General features: G+C 40.9%; 1 protein-coding gene across 1 annotated transcript in view; it reads right to left on the reverse strand.

Annotated features, from left to right (window-relative positions):
- ZFR (zinc finger RNA binding protein) overlaps window positions 1-20,801 on the reverse strand; it is a 39,890-nt gene that overhangs the window by 18,745 nt on the left and 344 nt on the right. The window contains exons 2-11 of the mRNA XM_015405850.1: window positions 20,675-20,759; window positions 11,054-11,336; window positions 9,678-9,822; window positions 8,215-8,433; window positions 6,315-6,562; window positions 5,029-5,220; window positions 4,364-4,649; window positions 2,903-3,099; window positions 1,631-1,750; window positions 410-555 (exon numbers count right to left, since the gene is read on the reverse strand). Coding sequence (XP_015261336.1) covers window positions 410-555; window positions 1,631-1,750; window positions 2,903-3,099; window positions 4,364-4,649; window positions 5,029-5,220; window positions 6,315-6,562; window positions 8,215-8,433; window positions 9,678-9,822; window positions 11,054-11,336; window positions 20,675-20,759 — 1,921 coding nt within the window. The remainder of the gene's footprint in view (window positions 1-409; window positions 556-1,630; window positions 1,751-2,902; window positions 3,100-4,363; window positions 4,650-5,028; window positions 5,221-6,314; window positions 6,563-8,214; window positions 8,434-9,677; window positions 9,823-11,053; window positions 11,337-20,674; window positions 20,760-20,801) is intronic.

The following is a 20,801-nucleotide window of genomic DNA, read 5'->3' on the forward strand; positions in this document are numbered from 1 at the left end:
GTACTAAAACAGTTGCAACCCTCCTCTACTGAAACAGATGGGAGTTTTACTACTGAATACTGTAGGAACAAGTCTGCAACCAAAGAAAATATTTCTTTGTCTTCAAAGAAACAAACGGAAAGAAACGAGCTGCTTATGTATCTGAAAAAGTGTGCGTGCACATGGAAGTTTATAACTTGAATGAAACTTTGTTGGGTCTCAAAAGGTGCCACTAGACTTGGAATTTTGTTCTGCTGCTTCAGACCAACATGGCTACCCACCTGAATTTATTCTTAATGTTTGTTATCAATGTGGAAAAGTCAAAATTAACTCACGTTCTCCAAAGTAAGCCTTCACAGAAATATAGCTTCCACGGCATGGATGTATATAATATTCCCTACAGCATAACTTGAGCCAACATATTTATTACCTGATCTCCATCCTCCATCGCTCCTCTTCTTCACGCCTTCTCCAATATTCTTCTTTCTGCATCTGCTTTCTCATCTTTTCTTCTTGTATCTTTCTTGCCCGGATACTAGGCTTTACTTCTACTTGCAAATCAGGGTTTACTTTTTTCTGTTTCAAATGAAAGGATTTCAATTTGACTCTTCCTAACCTTCCCATTAGACTTACTGTCTATACAGAGAGCCAATTATACACATCAAGGAAGACACATCTGCATTGCACTGATACAATTCTTCATATTAAATTTCACAGAGATACTAACAGATAGACCAAGGCGCAAAGAAACCACGGCTGTCTCATGCAATGCTTTGCATTGCTCTTATAGCTTCACATGCTGATTGGGCAGCTAGGAGCCAGTATTGAAAAATCATCACAGTATTATCGTTTTTAATAGTTTTATGTTGCAATTTTAATGGAAATGTGTTAAAACTGGGAGAATACAGACTTTAATCCTTAAACATGGACTGCATGGTGCATTTATGGAGTAAAAACATAACTGAGACACCTGCTAAAGAAGCTGCTGTCAAAGTTCTGAATATTCACTGAGCAAAACAGAAGAAAAATGCTTGGAACTGGTTTGGCAAATGAGGGGAGGTTACCCTGATATGCAAACATAATATCAGAAGACAAAAGAGGGCTTCCTCCCACTTTACTTTCCCCTCCACATACCTTCTCTTTCTCAATGAAAAATAAAAGAGTAGTAGACATGTGGCAGGATAGCAAGAGTGGTAGTGATAAAAAAGGGAGGGATAGGGAGCATCAGCTATATCCAGCATCCCGGTTTTTGACCACTGAACACTCTATCCAGATTAGTTTTCTAACCAATTTCCTGATCTCTCTTTTTATCTATGCAATTGTTTCCATAATCACTAGTTACATGACGGTTAGTAACATACCATTAAAAAAGTCAGGTAAGATCTTAATTTTATGAATTTAAAACATTCAGCCATTCTGTACTTTGTTATAAATTTGCCTCTCTCAGCAATTTGTAGTTATTAATCTGTACATATTTACAATGTGCAATTTTTTCTTTGAAGGGCTTTGTAGCATATACAATACCAATCTTGTCAGGCCTCAGCCTTAAAGTAGACCTGAATATCAGCAAAAACTCAAGCCAGTTAAGAAATAGACTAGTACCAGCAATTACAAGAAGGACCTCATGGTCCTTTCTTCTATGTTCATTCACCTTATACTGGAGTCTGTGTCGTCTTCCTTTTAAATGCATCTCCTTGGCATTGGGGTCATTAAAGCTGCATTCACAAAGCTTGCAGTGGAAACGAATCACCTTCCCTTCATCATTCCGTACCTTAGAAACAAACAGAAAGTAATTTCAGTATATTGAGAGAATTTGCTACTTAGTTTGCATAATCATCTAAATTAATTCTTTTTCAAATCCCAGACAGCTTTGAATAACAATACTGGCAACAAAAGAGCTGGATGAACCAGCTACAGCGACTCTCCAGTGGGTTTACAATAACTGGCTTTTGGAAACTACAGCTGATGCAGATCTACAACCTTCTCAGCATCAGACCTCCAGACCAAGTTACTTTACATATTTTGTTCCTTGCTGACTTTCAGGAAACATTTCAGAGGGGTTTTACCTTTAAATTGGAAAAAAATAGCTTTACTTCTTGTTGGTTTGTAGCACTGCGATCTTTAAAAATGTGATTTAATAAATAGTTGGTGGTTTTTTAACTTGGGGGCAGGGTATTCACTGTAAACCATGCAGAACAGTGGCTGTTGAACCACGACTGAACAGTACACAAATCAGATAAAAATAAAATGATGAAACATTTATAGCTCTCTGACTATCCCTTTTTATTCTCTTATCCTTTATGTATCCTTTTTCTCATACAGCAAAGGAGCTGTAATAGATTAATTTAGAAAGGTAGGAACTCTCCCAGAACAGCAGGCTACAAAATGTCCACTTTTCTTTTTAGTGAATGCCAACTGTCACTCCCAATGCAATGCCTACACAAATCCACTGGTAACAATTTTAGAAACAGTGTCACAACACTAGATTTGCCCAGAGCAGTACAACTTTCCAGTGTTACAGTTTTACTGCATATCCCACTGTCTGTTACACTGGAGCTGCTGCTGTTGACACGGCTTTGAAGGATCCTTCTATTTCTTTTGCTGGGAGAATCGCAAGGGCAGGAACACAATGTAAGACTCAAGAGACGAAGGCTGTGCAGTGAAATATCAGCAGAACAATGTCACTAGAACTGGTTCACCATTCCCAGTCTACAAATTCAATCGGACACCACAAATGGTTAACAGAACATTTCAAGGCACTTTCCTCATGCACAGGCTGGAAATGTATGATGGTAACTAATATGCTGATTGCCCTGATGTTGCTTTTCCATGCTACAGGAATAAATTTAGCACACCAGTTCTCAAGTTTATGTCGTTTTATACAACTGGATTTTATATATACATGTATATTTCACATCAATACCTCTTCCACATAGTCATGACCCACTGGCTGGACATCACTTTGCAAAGCAGCAAGAGAAGTAGGCGTTACGGGTTCAGCAGATGAATCTGGTTTGATTTCTTGTGTCTGCACTGTCGTAACAGAAGGAGCCGTTTTGGCATTTTCCACTGCTTTTAATTCATCCACTTTGCTTCCTGTTGTCTGTAACTTATTGCCACCTAATATAAAACATTTAAAGTGAAATTGAATCTTTACATATTGTTAGGTTAAACTTGTCATTTACAAACATTTTTTGCCATTGCTTGGGGCCTGGGTGTTACTCAAAAAGTCACTGTCTTGGGATACTCTATAAATCTAGCATGAATGATTATCTTTGTTTAAAGACTCTGAGTCTCCACTTTTGGTCCATGAAAGTCTTATGGCTTGCTTTGGTTAACAGGGAACAGCAAAAGGGTTGACACAGGACACACACTGTGAATAGAGTAACAGCGAACAGCAGATTGGTTGCATTAAGTTATCATCTCTGATGGGTGGGGGCTCCTCAATATATGCAGGCCTAATTGACAGCAAAACTTTGTAATTATTACTTGGAGCTACACTATTCCATTGATTCATATGCTACTTGCCTTGCCTGGAACAGATATTTTATACTTTTAGTGTTATTATTTAGACCACTGAAGAAGGCCCTCAGGGCTGAAATGCATTTAGTCTAGTGGTTATTGTATGTGTAACTTATATTTGTTGCTGTATGCAACGTCTTAATGGATGTCATATTACACCCACTGCCCCTCTGTTTTTATCTACATTCTACAAACGTTGTTTTTAATTTGTAGTTACTGTGCACTTTGCAATAAATAGATATATTTTGTTCTGTGTTTTAGCTGGTCAACCTTCTAGGTTCCTATTTGTTTGGTTAACATTCTACGGAGTCTGCTTCAACGTCTTCCAAATGCGAATAGTAAGTCACAGTACATTACTATTTTTGAGAAATAACTAATATTATGATTATCAGAAATATTTAGTAGCTGAAATAAAATACAGACGTCCCAAAAACTGGTATGATGCAGTAGAAGACAAGCTTATAATCACGCCTGCAGAAATGCAAACTATATTCATTTTTACAGGGCTTTTCTCAACACTCAAGAGACAAGGCAGCTGGCCATAGGGTTTATATAATACATGGTTAAATCACCGCATATCTATGATCGCTGTTGGGGAGAAAAATAATTCAAAATACATTTTGAAGTTGCATTATATGGCAACCTTAACCCCAGCATTAATTAATGTGTGAAGATGGCACAGGATGGAGAAGTTTCAATGGGCCTCACAGTAAAACAATAAAGCTAAACATGCAGGATGACTGATAGTCATTACAGTAGAGACAGGGAGATGTCAGATATTGTACAATTCTAAGTTTATATATAAGCAGGTTTAAAATGTACATTGTTTGCTAAGGCCTGTAATAATGACTTCTGTACTTGCCAACAAAATTAATTTTGGGTGTCGATATTTTCTTTACAGCAACATTAGCTGGAACTATTGTTGACTTGTTGGATGCCGCATTAAGCAGTACGTTGGCAGAGGGAGTGAGAATTTTCACTGCAGAAGATGCAACGGAAGAATTCACAGCACTGCTGCTAGTTACAATATTCGAAGAGGCTGCTGTCGGTTTGGAAGCAGAAGCAGAGGTTGAAGATGTTGCCTGGGTGACAACATTTGGTTCAGTTGAAGGAATGGGTTTTCCAAGTTTCGTGTGCAGCTTAACCACCTAGAAGAACCAATAGCTACAGTTAAAAGCAAAATCTCCACAAAAAATGTCAAAAAACCCTAAATGCATCAGAATCATATTGCTTGTAGCTTTCGTATGCAAGTTAAAGGAACTTTCAGAAGCATTTCTGCAGCAAACATCAGTTTACTGAACAAGAATCTAATGAGTTCTAAGATACACATTATGGATGAAACTTCTGCCAGGAGGAAGCATTTCTCAAAAGGTTCCAAAATGCATGCTCCCCCCTCTTAACTGCTTCACTATATATCCTATACAAAATCTTAGAAAAGTTTATTCTATGCATATTTTTATCTGTTGCATTGGTATACTCCCAATATTCTTTGCCAAGCATAACAAGGGGAGAGGAGACGAGACATACTTTCTGATGCTTAGCTCCACGAATATGAGCAGCGTAGGCATCAGCTCCAGTGCAAGACACATCACAAAGTTCACAGCGCAACTGGTTTTGAGTCCCACGAGCAGACGAATTGTTGCTGGTGGTATTCTGTGATGCTTTCAGTGCAGCTTCTTTCTTTTTATGTTTCTGTCCTTCCAGATGTTCCTTGTACGTCTGTTAAAATGACCACGCAAAAAAGTAAAGTACATACTTCCATACATGCTGTGTTATTCATCTCACTGAAGAAGCAAAGACCATAAGTACATTTATAGACCCATTTTGGTACAATATTTAATAAATCACAGTTTTCACATGTTGAAATATTCTCCTAAACATTTCTCCTAAACATCTGTAGAATTTGCCAAAGAGTATGACATGGCAATTCAGAGAACACAACTATGTAAAATAAAAGACCATGCAACAGATAGACAGATAAACAGCTAATATTCAAATGATGTCAACATGTGGTCAGATGTCTTTCAAGAAGGCTTCAATTTCAAGGACTGGTATCTACTTTTAAATGAGTACTGCATTCAGTCATTTATTTCCAAGCTAACATACTTTCCAAACAGTACAACCAGAAATCTCAATACCTTCCAAACAAAAATTTCTAACTCTGGTAATTAATACGTATTTGGTTTAAAGCAGAAACAAGGCCCAGAATACTGTATCTGACATTACATAAAACTGAAGCCAGTATAAAAAACTCAGACAATTAGTTCTGTGTACACTTGTGTGTTTCTTGCCATGTCCGCCCTTACCACCACAACTGGGGGTAGTTGCAAAGCCTAAAATCCCAAAGGGATCATGCTACCCTGATGCAGCTCTACAGATCTGGGCAGCATCTTGAATATACAACGTATGTGTGTTAAGTGCTATCATCGCATCTGACTTATGGCGACCCAATAAATTCATGAGTTCCACTCCCTCTAAGTTCTGGAGTCTTGTGAGCAAAAATTCTACTCTGTGAGCTACTGGCATTAAAGTTGTGAGCAGGTGATTTGGCTACTGCATAGATTACTTTGCTCTGGAGCCATCCTTCCTGAGATAAGACAAAAATATGTGAGCCTGAGGCTAAAAAACTGTGAACTAGCTCACACTAACTCAGCTTAGAGGGAACACTGGTCCCAACACATCCTATCGTGAACCGTCTTATATTCGGAAATGTTTACTGCAATACATATTCTAACCCTGAAGCCTTCTTGGCCCCCTAACATATGAATAATTGCTATGTACAAATTGATTCTACAATGAAAAGAGAATGGTACCTGTGGTCCAGCACAGCTGATCTTACAAACATCACAATAATGGATCTGGGGTGGTTTGGGAGGTTGTTTTGGTTTCAACTGTTTGTTTTGGAATGGTGCCTTTTTAGTAAAGGTGGTCCCTGTCCAAGCGGCTGTGGCAGCAGCAGCTGCAGCCGCCGCCGCTGCCTGTTTCTGTTGCTGCTGCTGCTGTTGGTAGTAAGACGACGCAGCTGAATAGACTGCAGCCTCATAACCAGAGTACGAGGTACCTTTAAAGAATTACAAAAAAGTGTTGTATTTGTAAAATTTTGGCAATTATAATGAAACAGTGTTTCTTAGACATATAGCCAGAATTTTACCCATATCCTACCACTTCACTGAACAAAGCTTATTTATTAAAATATTTAAAGTCTGTACCCTTCTTCCAATCTAAGAAGCCTTCCTCCAAATTAAGTGGGTCTTCCATCGGAGGAAGACCAACTTAAATTGGAGGAAGGCTCCTGAGGCTGAAGGAAGGCTACTTGGGAGGATCCGCCTCATTATTTTCAGCACCAGGGCTTTTTTTTGTAGAAAAAGCCCAGACGGAACTCATTAGCATAATAGGCCACACCAAACAGCAGAAACTCATTAGCATATTAGGCCGCACCCCTGACAGCACAGCACATTAGCATATTAGGCCACACATCCCATGTTACCAGAAGTCTGGTCATCCAGCCACACCCACCTTTTGCTTCTTATTCTATTTACCTTGTTTGTTGTCAAAACCCAGGGCTTTTTTTGTAGCAGGAACTCCTTTGCATGTTAGGCCACACATCCCTAATGTAGCCAATCCTAATGAGTTTCTGCTGTTGAGTGTGGCCTGTTATGCTAATGAGTTCCTGCCGGGTGTGCGTTCCTGCCCAAAAATAGCCTTGTTCAGCACTAACATAATATGCAGCGATCAGGTTACTTAAACCAAACCAAAACTAAAACAATATAAACAGTGTGTATGCAAGCAGCACAGATTATTTTGGCCTTCATCTAAAATGTTTCTAGCTAACATGGTCACACAGGAGATGTTATAATCTGTCATCTGTCTGTGTGAAGAATCACCTTCCCTATGAGGAAAGGCTGAAGAGCCTGAGACTTTTCAGTTTAGAAAAGAGACAACTGAGGGGGGGACATGATAGAGGTTTATAAAATTGCACATGGGGTGGAGAGAGTCGACAATTTCCCTCCCTCTCCCAAAATACTAGAGGGCATCCAATGAAGATAACGAGCAGTAGGTTCAAGATGGACAAAAGGAAATACTTCTTCACACTGAGAGCGATTAAAATGTGGAAATCACTGCCAGAGGATGTAGTGATGGCCGCAGGCTTAGACTGCTTAAAAAAGGGATTAGCCAGATTAATAGAGAATAGGTGTATCAGTGGCTATTAGCCATGGTGACTGAGGTAGACCTCCGCATTCAGAGTCAGTCAATCTCTGCATCCCGGTCCCAGGAGGCGACATCAGGGGAAGGCCTCGGCTTCTATGCCCTGTTGTTGCCCATCCAAAGGAACTGGTTGGCCACTGTTTGACACAGGACACTGGACCAGATGGACCACTGCTCTGATCCAGCAGGGCTCGTATGTAATCAAAACACAGATAACCTGGACAGGGCTCTTAAACAGCTCTCTGTTACCAGACATCCTGCATTAATGGCCTACCATCATTTTCCTTCAATCATCCTTGTTACAGCTAGAGCATACCTTAGACAAAGCAAAAAATTCCCTGTGTGTAATCTATTCTGAACACAGTTTGGCTTTTCTTGTTGAAGAGTCCAGACATGTTTGGTGCAGTATTCTTGCTCCTCTGACCTCGGCATCTCAAAGACCCCTGAACTGTCATTTCTAGCCTCTCATTTCTAGACTCCACAGTTCTTTCTGTAAACACTACTCACCAGAGTAAGTAACCGCTGTTGTACTGTACGTGGCACTCTGGGTATACGAGGGGACAACAGTAGCAGCAGCAGCGACTGGTTGCACAGTGGAAGATACAGGATATATGGAGAAGGTAGTGGTAGCTGGGCTTGGAGTGGCTGGCTTTATGGCAGTCACTTGTCGGGTTTGCTGGGCTTGGGTATACTGAGTTGCTCCTTGGCTATAGCCAGCTTTGGGAGCTGATCAGGAGAGAAGAACAAAGTTATAACCTGAAAAACTTCACAAGGATATGGTCTTTCAACAATTCAGTAATAGCTACACTTCCATTTTTTTTTAACCTTGCCACAGAGTGAGAGAGAACACATGGGCTCAAATTCCATCCTAGGTTTTAGATGTTTCAAACCAGTGTTGAATGGTATAGTTCATTATTACAAATATCCCATTCAGACATTAGAAGGTTTTTTTTAAGGTTTTTGTTTCCATTCTCTTGCTGTTTATGCTTCTTAAACCAGCATGTTTGCCTACATTCTTTAGCCTTGCACAATGGCTTGTTTCCAACCAACCAACCAATTGTATCTGTAAAGCATATGAATTTTATGAGGTGTTTGTATGTAAGGAATTTGTTTTATTGTATTCTAATAATCTTTTAATGTGAGCCGCTCTGAGCCTGCTCTGGCAGGAAGGGCGGGATACAAATCAAATTAAACAACCAAACAAACAATGTCCGGTGTTGCTCATTTTTGCCATGTTTTTCTCCCCCCCCTGCAGTTCCTCTCTGTTTCCAGAAAGGTTATTCCCACAGTACACAAATGGACCAACAGCTATGCAGGTGGTGGGGCAGCTGCGGGGAGAGGGTGAAAGAGACCTTTCTTTCTCTTTCATCAGTGTAACTAACATGGGATCAAGATGGACTCAGGGAAAAACCATGCACTTTCCATTGGCAGTTGGTTGGATACAAGCCAATATATACCTCGCTTAAAATAAAACTTATTTAAAAACAAAACAAAATGCAAGATAGTTTCATTTTCTTTCTCGTATTTTCTCACATTCTTTCTTGTATTTTATTCAGCCAAACCGAACTGGATACAGGCGTAATGTCTTCGAGCCATAATTCTGATTAATATGCAAAGTGCATTATTATTTTTTTGAGCAAGAGAGGCGGTGACTAGTTCACAGTTAGGACTCTGCTCCAAACTAATCGGCATGTGCACCACACAGATCTGTCTCTAAAAATCAGGTGACTAATTTGGATAACAGGCAGAACAAAATTATTCAGAACACTCTCTCCCCAGCTAAACACAACTTTTAAAAATACACGTTCTTCTATAATGGAGACTTAAAGCATAGGTGGCCCATGTAGATCCCAAATAACCCCAGGAAGGGTGCGGTGGGGTGGGGCGGTGTTGTACGGCATCTGGATAAGAACAAGAAGGCTCTCCAAAATATAAATGCATTTTCAAGGACCCCAGAGAAGGCAACCCACCTGTCTGGTAGTATGATTCAGCTACAGAAGGTTGTGGCTGGGCAGCCGCTGCCACTGCAGCTGCCGTGGCCGTGGGTTGTTGATAATATTGCTTGCTGTCATAGGCTACAGCTGGAGCAGTGGATCTAACATACGAATAGGAGTCCTTAAAAACGCACAGGGAGGGAAAAAAAGAAGACTTGAAGATTTGAGGTTTTTTTCCTGGAACACATGAGATTGGTACTAAATTATTCTGGAGGATTACAGAAAACCAATCTTTAAAATGCAGGTTTAACAGAACCATCTTGTCCTGACATTAATAACAATTTCTTTAGATTCTATCTTTCTATTCCACGGAGTCTCTAGGACAACTTTTTAGTTTGTACAAAGGTAATTTAGTAAATCTTGCACTAAAGAAAACTGCACTTGAAATTATCAAAGCAGCCTTTTCTCCTTTAAATAAATAATTCATGCTTTAAAGGGAGACATCATTTTCTTAGGGTCTGAAGACACCTCTTAGTTACAGAAAAAGAGATGCAAAGCATCTGTACTAAAATCGGCCATGCTTGAAGTCTCGTAGGAAACAGGATGGGGAAGGGAGGCAGAGCGCAACTTTCAGGAAGAAGGAACAAGGCAAAATACAAAATGAGACACTTAAACTGAAATAATTTATAAAGACTATAGAGTTCAGTTCTTCTTTGTACAGAATATTGACTCTGTCGCTCAAACACACACACTAGGAATGGATGTCTTGAGATTACTAAGCAGCGCATAATTTTTAACTAGCCAATATTGCTTAACTTGACTAATTATTCCATTGATTAGGAAAAGATACTTCACACACACACAGAATCATTCCCAACTTTACATGTTTACAACGGAAAGGCCAAGTTTTTGAATTCAAACCAGGCTTTCAACTTCACAAGTGTCTGGGTCAGACACAGCCCCAAATCAACAGACCCTCCATGTCCCCTCAATCCTATTTTATGTATCCTATCATTACTTTGTTATGTCTTAGTTCCTTTTAAACACTTGAAATCTACATGATTTCAGAGAAATGTCTATGTGATCAGAATAAGCTTATTTGGTTCATTAGCGCCTGACCAATTTGCACATCCTACCTCCAGAAAGTATACAAAACTTAGTCACTGACCTAAAGTACATTATGAGGTACCTGGACCAGACCTGGCATTAACTGAAGTTTTCTTTTCCTAGTTCTTTAAAACTGCATTTTAATGGAAGCCACTTTAAGGCACCTTGATGGGTACACCTGAGAGGATTTCTTATGTATATCCTTTTCCTATGGCCTTACTTATCTTCTTTTCAAAAGAAAAGACTGAATTGCACTACCACAGAAGTATGAAGTGAATTCAGTTTTTCCCACTCAGTACACTTACCTGGTAGTTTTGAGTAGTGACTGGAGGTGGCGGTGGGGGAGCTTCTTGTTGCCTCTGTGTATATCCGTAATCTGTTGCCGTATGTGCCGTAGGGTAGCCTCCATAGGCCGCAGCTGTTGCAGCAGCTGCAACAGCCACTGGAGCAGGCCTGGCTACTGCAACTGTTGCGGCTGCTGGGGCATAGGCAGCCGTAACTGTGTGCGCAGCTACTGGCGCCTGATGGACAGTGTAGCTGGCAACCGTAGTCGGATGGGAATAGGCTACCCCAGAAGCTGGCTGCTGGCTGCATTTGGAAGATGACAAGAAGTACCACCATTAAATTCGTCTGACACTTACATTGTCCCAGGTTCACATGCACCTGAAAAAATAAAGGCTAAAACTTAAAGCTTTTAAAATGGGGCTCAGTTCTATGGCCTTGAAACAGTTCAGCTGAGCATGCAAGGTATCTGGCACACATCTTTGGATGAGGTTCAAAGTCACTAGTCATATCAATTTTACTTTCGTTCAGAGTAATTTAACTGATGAATGAGTTTAACAAAGTAGTATTTTGAAGGAATGCCTAAGCCTATAGATCAGTCAGTTTTTGTGGCAATCTACGCTCACAAAGGGAAGTATTGTAGTTTGTTGACATCATTCCAATGTACTGTTACTATTGCTCTGCTGCACAATAAATGGGTAAGACCAGAGCCAGAAGCACAATCCTAGAAAGCTCTTGAAGAGGGAGGTCAACTGAAGAAGCAGCAGCAGCTGTATTTGTCGCTTTCCAAACCATTGCCAGTGGAAAGGTGTTATTTTATCTCCTCCCCACCCAGTACTTTTACGTCTTCCAAGTCCTGCCTAACAGAAACAGGATAGTTCTTTGAAACAAATATATTCTAGACACAAAAAGAAAAAAATTCATGAAATGTTAAGAAAAATGGAACATGAAGAAATGAAAGTGGGAAGTATCTATAAAGATTAATAGAATTTTTATATAATTCTTAAAACAAGCATTCATAAAATGCTAAGGAAACATGCAAAGCTAGACAAATAAAGCAAAACTAGAGACAAATAGCACTGATTACTTTAATATGTAATTTTAAAATAATATAGACTATTATGGTACAAATATGATCAAAAGGATATCTTTTTTTGGAAATATTTCAAATATTATATTTGACAAAAATATATAAAATATATTTGTTATGGTACAGAATAAACAGCCTTAGTGTTGTTATTTCCAAGGCCAATAAGGTTCTGGTACCACTTTTACTTTAGCAAACCTGTTCCCCTTGCTTCTGCCACAAAAGGCAGAGCCAGTGATCGAGTTTGCCGGATCTGTCACACTGCAGGAATTGAACGCCTGCCACAGGGAGCAAAGAAGAAAGCCTCCATGTAACTGTCACCTCCAGGAACACTCATAAGCACTGATCCTCCCACAGGTACAATGAGGATACTGAAAGAGAGACCTACTTGCTGAACTAGCAGGCCAAGTGACACAGAACTATCACAAGGAACGAGTCACCTGCTGTTTAATTCTTCACTGCTCCTGAACAATTTTTGTCCAAAAAATCCATAGCCCACTCCTAGTTGACTCCCCCCCCCATCATACACACACAACCACAGATTTATCAGTGAATTAACATTTTTAAAGGTTCCATCTCATATGGTCACTCACTAGGCACTGGCAAGGTTTGTTCCCAATTCTCTTTAATTTTAACCACTGGGTCCATTGTTCTTATTAGAAATTCCACATCTACCCACACACACATTGTAACAATGCTACTGGGCTATTACGCTATAATAAGTAAATCATTGTGAAAGGAGTTCTAAGATATTCTCTTCTGCCGTTGTAGTAGAAAATATATGATACGCCAGTTTGGTGTAGTGGTTAAGTGTGCGGACTCTAATCTGGGAGAACCGGGTTTGATTCCCCACTCCTCCACTTGCATCTGCTGATGTGACCTTGGGTCAGTCACAAGCTCTGGCACAGCTGTTCCTGAAAGAGCAGTTTGTGTCAGAGCTCTCTCAGCCCCACCCACCTCACAGGATGTCTGTTGTGGGGAGGGGAAGGGAAAGGAGTTTGTAAGCCGCTCTGAGACACCTTTGGGTAGTGAAGGGCGGGGTATAAATCCAATCTCCTCCTCCTCCTCCTAAATATGATAGAGTGGAGGAAATTATCTGAGCCTAGGTGGAAGGGGGGATGGGTGGCATAAGCTGATTTTAGACCGCCTCAAAAAAAATTTACACCCATTTAATATTTTATAAAATTAATTTTACATTGTTGTTACCCATACTGGGTCCTGAGATGTTCCGCAGGAAGGCAGGATATAAGCAGTCTGAATAAATTATTCAAACTGTCCTGCTCTTTTCAGTATACGAAGTAACTCAATGCTCCGCATATTCTACTAAAAACTTGCTGTACCCAAATTTGAAAACTCCTGTGGCATCACACTGTCTTAATTATTTCTAATCCAGCTAATTTATAAAACATTCAAAATGATCCTGTGAGACCCTTTGTTCTTGCCGTACACCAAACCAAGGGAGACAATTCAAGACTGGATAATTGGCAAACTTCACTTCTGTAAGAGCAGAAGGTCTGTTTTATACATGTGCTTCCCTGGACTCTGGCCTACGTTTACTAGAGGAATTAGCTCTTCTCATGCAGTATGCAATGAGATAGCAGTTCTACTCAGAAATAAACGACTGCTTTGAATGAATAAAATGCAGCTCTATTGTTAATGCCCTACATATGCAAGAATTCCACTTTCCACATAACCAAACAGCTGTAAGTGAGGTAGAAACAATAAAATCATTGTATTTAAGGAATTCTAAAATCACTAGACGATTTATTTATTTAAAACATTTGACGCAAAGTCCAGTTTCTAATTTGGCTTTTCTGGGCAAGATGATAGAGGGGTTGCAGAACAACTCCAGGTCTTCCGGGATGACTACTTCGTATTAGATCCCTTTCAGTCTGGATTCACTCCAGGTTATGGGATGCAGATGGCATTGATGGCTGTTACTGGATTTATCAGTAAACTTTGACACTGTGGACCATGCTGTCTTGTTGAGGTGCCTGGAAGCAGAAGTAAGACTCAAAGGACATGATTTGGAGTAGTTTAAATTGTTCTTTATGAATCTGGCTTAGAAGGTTGCGAGAATTTGACTTAGAAGACTACTCTGTGGGGTTCCCACTAGATTCAGTCCTGTTCTGTTCCATGCTAATCAAGCGCCACGTAAAGTCTTCAGGAAACATCATGCAATATTCACCCAACTTCAAAAAGCTGGTGGATGAAATGCAGGCTCAGACGTCTCACTAATGAGCAAGAGCGAAGTTTTAAAGATTGCGCAAGATCAGCCTGGATCAATACTTGACCTACATTTAACACAAATAACTCTGAATAAAAGTTAAATAAAGTTATTGAGACAGTTAAAGAAAGTTATAATTCAATAAAAAATAAAAACTGTTCGCAGTTCTTTCTGGATCTTTGTTTCTCTGTTTTGTTTTTGCTTATTTTGCTTACCAGTAAATGACAGAAGGTGCATTATAAATTGGGGGCGGGGGGGGGGCGGAACCCAACTTTAGTTGGTTAAAATCTAATATGAAACTAATTTGAAACTTTATTTTCATGGTGGTAGATCACCAGCACTTTTGGCCGGAAAAAATAGATCACTACCTGTTCGAAGTTGGACATGCCTAGTATAATGGAACAGTCAGGAGGATGCTTTTTATCAGGGAACAGGATTGTAGTCTATTGCAAAGTTTATTATATGCATCGTGCTGCTTTTACTGCATTGTCTTCTTCATTTGTAATCCACTGTTTATGCCGTATCATGCCTTAGACAGGTTTTCCCCCTCTGTTTTCTAATTCTATACTCCTTGACTTATTGTGTTATTGATTAGATGTCTTAACCTTCCTGACTGGTTTTTTTTTTTTGGGGGGGGGGAGATAATCTGCTTTAAATCTCAGTGAGAAAGGTGGAAGTAAATAAATACACACTGAAAGCAATGCATGCCATAAGCGTATCAACAAAATCTTCAATGCACTCAAAGGACTGGAATACAAAGGCATCTATGGAGGTTGAAATCTAGAGGTTGAAAATCTTTCCTCTTGAATAGCCTAAGCACTGCATTTGAGAGTTTCAATTCAAAGCTTCTTGTTTTGCAAAAATCGGTATAGATATTTGAGGTCTCTTCTTTGCTGGAATTAAATGAACAAGGATGTCTCTGGTGCTGGCACCACTCCAATTCCTTTTATATTAAGGAAATACTGGATGGCTGTTTTGATTTTGGAGCATTTTCTTGACAATCAAGACATGAGAGAGATTTGAAACTTGTCCTGAGAGTTTTTTCATTTTCAGTGAGTAACTGCAGCTTAGGCCCTTCAGTATCCAACTTCCTGCAATTGCATTCTCCCTAATAACATGAAAACAAGAAATGGCCTCCCAGTGAGAGCTATCAGGCATCACCCTGTCCATTTGTTGGCAGATACTCTCTCTGATAATAAGCATGGGGACTGGCTTCAAAACCCCACTGGCCTCACTAGTAAAGTCTATCCTTTGGAACTTCCATTCTTGGCAAAGGACCTCTGGGCACAAAGTAATACTGGGAACTAAAGGACTCAGCATTTGTTTGCTATGCAAGTGCATCTGCAAAGTCCGAACTCTTATGCTTGTAATGTTTCAAACTCCTGCACCATTAGAAGAGATAGACAAATCTTTAGATGATTCATCTCCTGTCACCTTTTATTTGTATGTATGGGAGACGCAGGAGAGTCTTGTTTGAGGCATGTTAGTACTCCTATGGGTTCAGTAAATCACCCAAATGTTTCCCTCCTATAAAAGTGAGTTGATGTCACGTTCATTATGGAATGCACATTTGTTTTAGCCAGATACTGTGGAATGCTATTAAATGGCCACTGCCAAAGATGTGGCTGCATTTTGGAAGGCCTCTGTGGAAGAGTGTGCTAGGAATTCTGACACACTGGAAATCTTGAAATTACTTTCCCTTAATTTCTTGCCAACATTCTCTGCCAAATGGTGAGATCTGGGTTTAGATGGTCCACGATCTCCTTAAAAAATGAGGAAAGGAGATGGTATGATCAAGGTTAATGATGTTAAGGAAGCTTCCCTGAGTGCCCTGGGGAAAATGCCCTTAGATGAACTACCTTTGAAGGTTTCTTTCTCCAAATACAAGGTGGATACCAGCTTTTAATAGCCTCTTGTCTAAGGGCATAGGATTTCCATTTCTGAACGCTCTCTCTCCTCCAACTTGGGAGTCGCTCTGCTGTAAATTCCTCATTGTTCTTGGAATTAAGAGCATCTCCTTCTGAACTTGGTTAGATGATTCTAGAAGCTTTTCTTTGTACTCTCTTATTGAACCAAGGTGATCTGCTAGTATTGAGATGTTGACCAAGCTGTTTGTTATGAGAGCCCATCTCTTTGTTTGAGCTCCTACACACAATGTTTCTACCTCCTGCACTATGGATTAGAGAAGGAAGATGAACCAAATGAAGAATCCAGAGAGACCCTCCCTCAGCAAAGAACAGAACTGCCCTGTGAGGAAGAGCTTGTATCATGGGAAACCTTGTGGGTGAGTGGAGGAACTGGCACGTGGGAGCCACTGCACCCATTACGGGATAACCTCAATTTTCCCTGTTGCCCTTTCAATCAAGGAAGGATGTGTGTGTGTGTGAGAGATTTAGAACTGAAAACAGACACTCTGCTCCTTTCTTCACTTTCCTGTTCTGCACTAACTCTTGGTTGAACGATACTCTGATGCTCCAGTTAATTGCCTCATCTTGTCAGTAGACAGAGTCAAGAATGTGGAAGGAATGAAAGATCATTTCACCCTGCCTTCTGAGTTTGAAAGCTCCCATTTCTGCCTGCTGTCTGTACACAAGAAGCAAGATTTGCATCTGGGTTTGGAAACACAACCAATTCTTTCCATTTATTTTTTGAGTGGGGAAAAAAACTACCCTTGACCTTCAAACAAGGTGTCAAAATGCAAAACAAAGAAACATATAAACCTCATAGTGGAACGACCAAAGGACCAGAAAACTAATGCAGACTCAGACATCTCTCCAATTTGACCCCCATCTACATAACAGAAAGCTAAAACCAGACAACTAAAAGGGAGGGGGAAGCTGGGAATTGCTGCATTTCTAGAACTGCAAAGTCTGCATAGAAATGTATTTAGGGTATCTTAAGGTATTTCAGTTTAAACACAGAGCTACCACTTAAAGCTACAGATCGGTTAAAATACGCGGTTATACAGAACAACTGCCTGTTAGAGAAATATGGGTGAACACTGCATAGCACACATAGAGTGTATTTACTTATTTAGTTATTTAAAACCTAATCGCTCTCACCAATATGGACCCTAGGTTTACAACATCATCCTTCCCCTCCTCCATCTTATCTTCACAACCACCACCCTGTGAGGTAGGTTAGGCTGAGAGAGTGACTGGCCTGGGATCATCCAGCAAGCTTCTACGGCAGATCTGAGATTCAAACCTGGGTCTCCCAGATCCTAGTCTGATACTAACTAGTACACCATGCTGACGAATTATTTACAGATGCTGAACACGTTTGCACCAAGTCCACCACAATGCCAGCACCTTCTCTGTCTTCACTGTATCCTCTCAGAAGGGATGGTACTCAGTTTCAGCAACTGGTAATTATTGGATGATGCAGTCTGTACAGCATTCGCAAACAGAAGATTTTAAAAGACTGTTTCTAAAACGAGGCTGCCCCTTGCTGGTATGTGATGAAAGACCCCAAGTGTTTCAGGAAGGCATTTATAAACATGCAATCCATGTTTCCATGAACCCAACCGCATGCATAATTGTGTAAGCTACGGAAGACAATAAAACCACTAAGCTTCATACAAACAATGGAGGACAACTGACATTTACCTTTACTTGTCTCTGCTTCCTCAGAAAAAAACACTGAAGAGACAGTTCTGCAAATGTGCACATGCATAGAACAGAAAGCTCATTACTAAAAGAAATTCACCAGTGACCAGGGAGACTCCTTAGATTAGCAAACCCATTTGGAATATTAAAATTATATGGGCAAAACCTAGGTAAACATAGCACCTTCCATTCTTATCTAGGTTACAAGATGTCATCCAGCTTCAGAACTGGCCTAGTAAACTTTCTGCTACAATAAATTAATTATTTATGGTTAAACAGGACTTGATGCTGTTTTCATTACAAATGATCTCTGAACCTCAGAATTTTTTTAAGCAGTAGTCTCAGAGAATAAAACATGGCAACAATTCTGTTTCAAACTTTGCTGGACATCTATGTTTTTACTCTTTTTGGCTACCTGTAACTTAAAAAAAACCCCATACTGTTATACCATTATATTGCACATACTTTATAACAGTTTGCTTGTAGCTGAGGATCTTGTACAATGACAACACAGAGGAGTTAGAAATACTTTAGTTATAATTAATAATAATTATTATGTGCCTTCAAGCTGCAACCAACACATGGAGGGCCATGGGGTTTTCAAGAAAAGAGATGAGCAGAGGCGGTTTGCCATTTCCAGCATCAGTCACTTCACACTAGTGTTGAGGAACGGAAGAAGTAAGACAGAAAATACACTCTTTACAGACTTACTTGTGGGGAGTAAAACAGCCCTGCAGCCTTCTGCTTCCTCACTTTGAACCCAGTAGTAACAGCAACAGACCAGGTCCTGGGGAAAACCTGGCTTTAAATCCCTACTCTGTCACGGAACTCACTGGGTGACCTTGGGGCAATCACACTTTCTCAGCCTCACCTACCTCACAGGGGTGTTGAGAGAACTAGACAGGGAGGGGAAAACCAGGTATGCCATCCTGAGCTCCTTGGAGGAATAGTGAGATTTAAAATGCACTAAAAAGTCAGGAAAATTTTACTGATACTGTGCACCACCAAAAAGACAAATAAGTGGGTTCTAGATCAAATTAAGCCCGAACTCTCCTTAGCAGTTAAAAGGACTAAATTGAGGCTATTGTACTCTGGTCACATTATGAGAAGACAAGAGTAACTGGAAACAACAATAATGCTAGGAAAAGTTGACCATCGCAGGAAAAGAGGAAGACCCAACATGAGATGGACTGACTCTATAAAAAAGTGAGCAGTGACTCACAAGAGGTCCTACCCTGCCACAAATGTTGTTAGTCTTTAAGATGCTACTGAACTCTTGATCACAGCCCCCAGTTTGCAAGACTGAGCAAGGCTAAACAAAAAAAGAGTCCAGTAGCACCTTAAAGACTAACAAAATTTGTGGAAGGATATGAACTTTCGTGAGTCACTCCTCCCTTATCTGAAGTGAGCAGTGACCCACAAAAGCTCATACCCTACCACAAATTGTGTTAGTCTTTAAGGCGCTACTGGATTCTTACTCTTTTCTACTGCTACAGACTAACACAGCTAACCACCTTGACCTATCTCCACGGAAGGCACCACATTTAGCCATACAGAATGGAAATCCATCAGCCTTGAAGTATCTGATGAACTGAGCAGTGACTCACGAAAGCTCATCCCCTGCCACAAATTTCGTTCGTCTTTAAGGTGCCACTGGACTCTTGCTATATTCTTCTGCTATAGACAGACCTGCCAACCTAGCAGTTCGAAAGCAAGAAATTGCAAGTAGATAAATAGGTACCGCTTCAGCGGGAAGGTAACAGCGTTCTGTGCGCCTTGGTGTTTAGTCATGCCAGCCACATGACCACGGAAACGTCTTAGGACAGCGCTGGCTCTTCGGCTTTGAAACGGAGATGAGCACCGCAACCCTAGAGTCGGATTCGACTGGCTTTCGAGCAAGGGAACCTTTACCTTTTTATAGACAGACTAACATGGCTAAACATGTTGACCTATCTCCACAGAAGGCACCACATTTAGCCCTACAGAATAGAAATCCATCCGCCTTGAAGCATCTGAGGAAGTGAGCAGTGACTCACGTTGCCACAATGTATTTTTTTTTTTTAGTCTTCAAGGCGCTACTGGCCTCTTTCTCTTTTCTTCTGTTACAGACAGACTACCACGGCTAACCGGTCTTTGCCTGAGCCAGGCTGTTAAGGACAAGCCGTTTTGGAGGTCAGGAATCCCTAGGGTCGCCATAAGCATGGAACTTGAGGGCCATTCACGCAGAGAGACAGAGACAGGGCTGACTTCCGAGTAGGAGCTCAGGCTATTCCATCCTCGTTGCGGAGCGAGGGAGGGGCCTTGACCGCGAGTGCCTACTTGAACCCCCAGGCCGGAGGAGGAGGAGGAGGAGGAGGCCAGACGCCACTGGCTCCACCCCCTGCCGGGCCCTGGACGGCGACGGCAGCACAACACACAGGCTGCAGTCACACACACTAAATAACCCACTTTCAATCCACTTTCAATGCACTTTCCAACTTGATTTTGCCAGTTCACACAGTAAAATCCAGTCGGAAAGTGCACTGATGGTGGATTGAGAGTGGATTATTTGGTGTGTGTGTGACCGCAGCCACACACACACTCGCGTCACCAACATGCACGCCCACGCACGGGAGAGGGAGGGAAGAACGAACCACACACGTCTGGCCTCCCGAGCCTCGCACGCCGCTGACACACACACACAAAAGAGAAAGACGCAGATCGGGAATCTCCATCCATTTACCTATACTGGGCAGCAGCCCCGGTGTGGGTGAATCCGAAGTAGTTGCCGGTGGCCATTTTGGCATCTTCCCCCAACCGGCTGGGCACTGCGGCGGCGACGACATGGCGTGAAGGGGGGGAAGAGGAGA

Source organism: Gekko japonicus, unplaced genomic scaffold (assembly GCF_001447785.1).
Source record: "Gekko japonicus isolate JY-2015 unplaced genomic scaffold, Gekko_japonicus_V1.1 scaffold201, whole genome shotgun sequence".
Taxonomy (NCBI): domain Eukaryota; kingdom Metazoa; phylum Chordata; class Lepidosauria; order Squamata; family Gekkonidae; genus Gekko; species Gekko japonicus.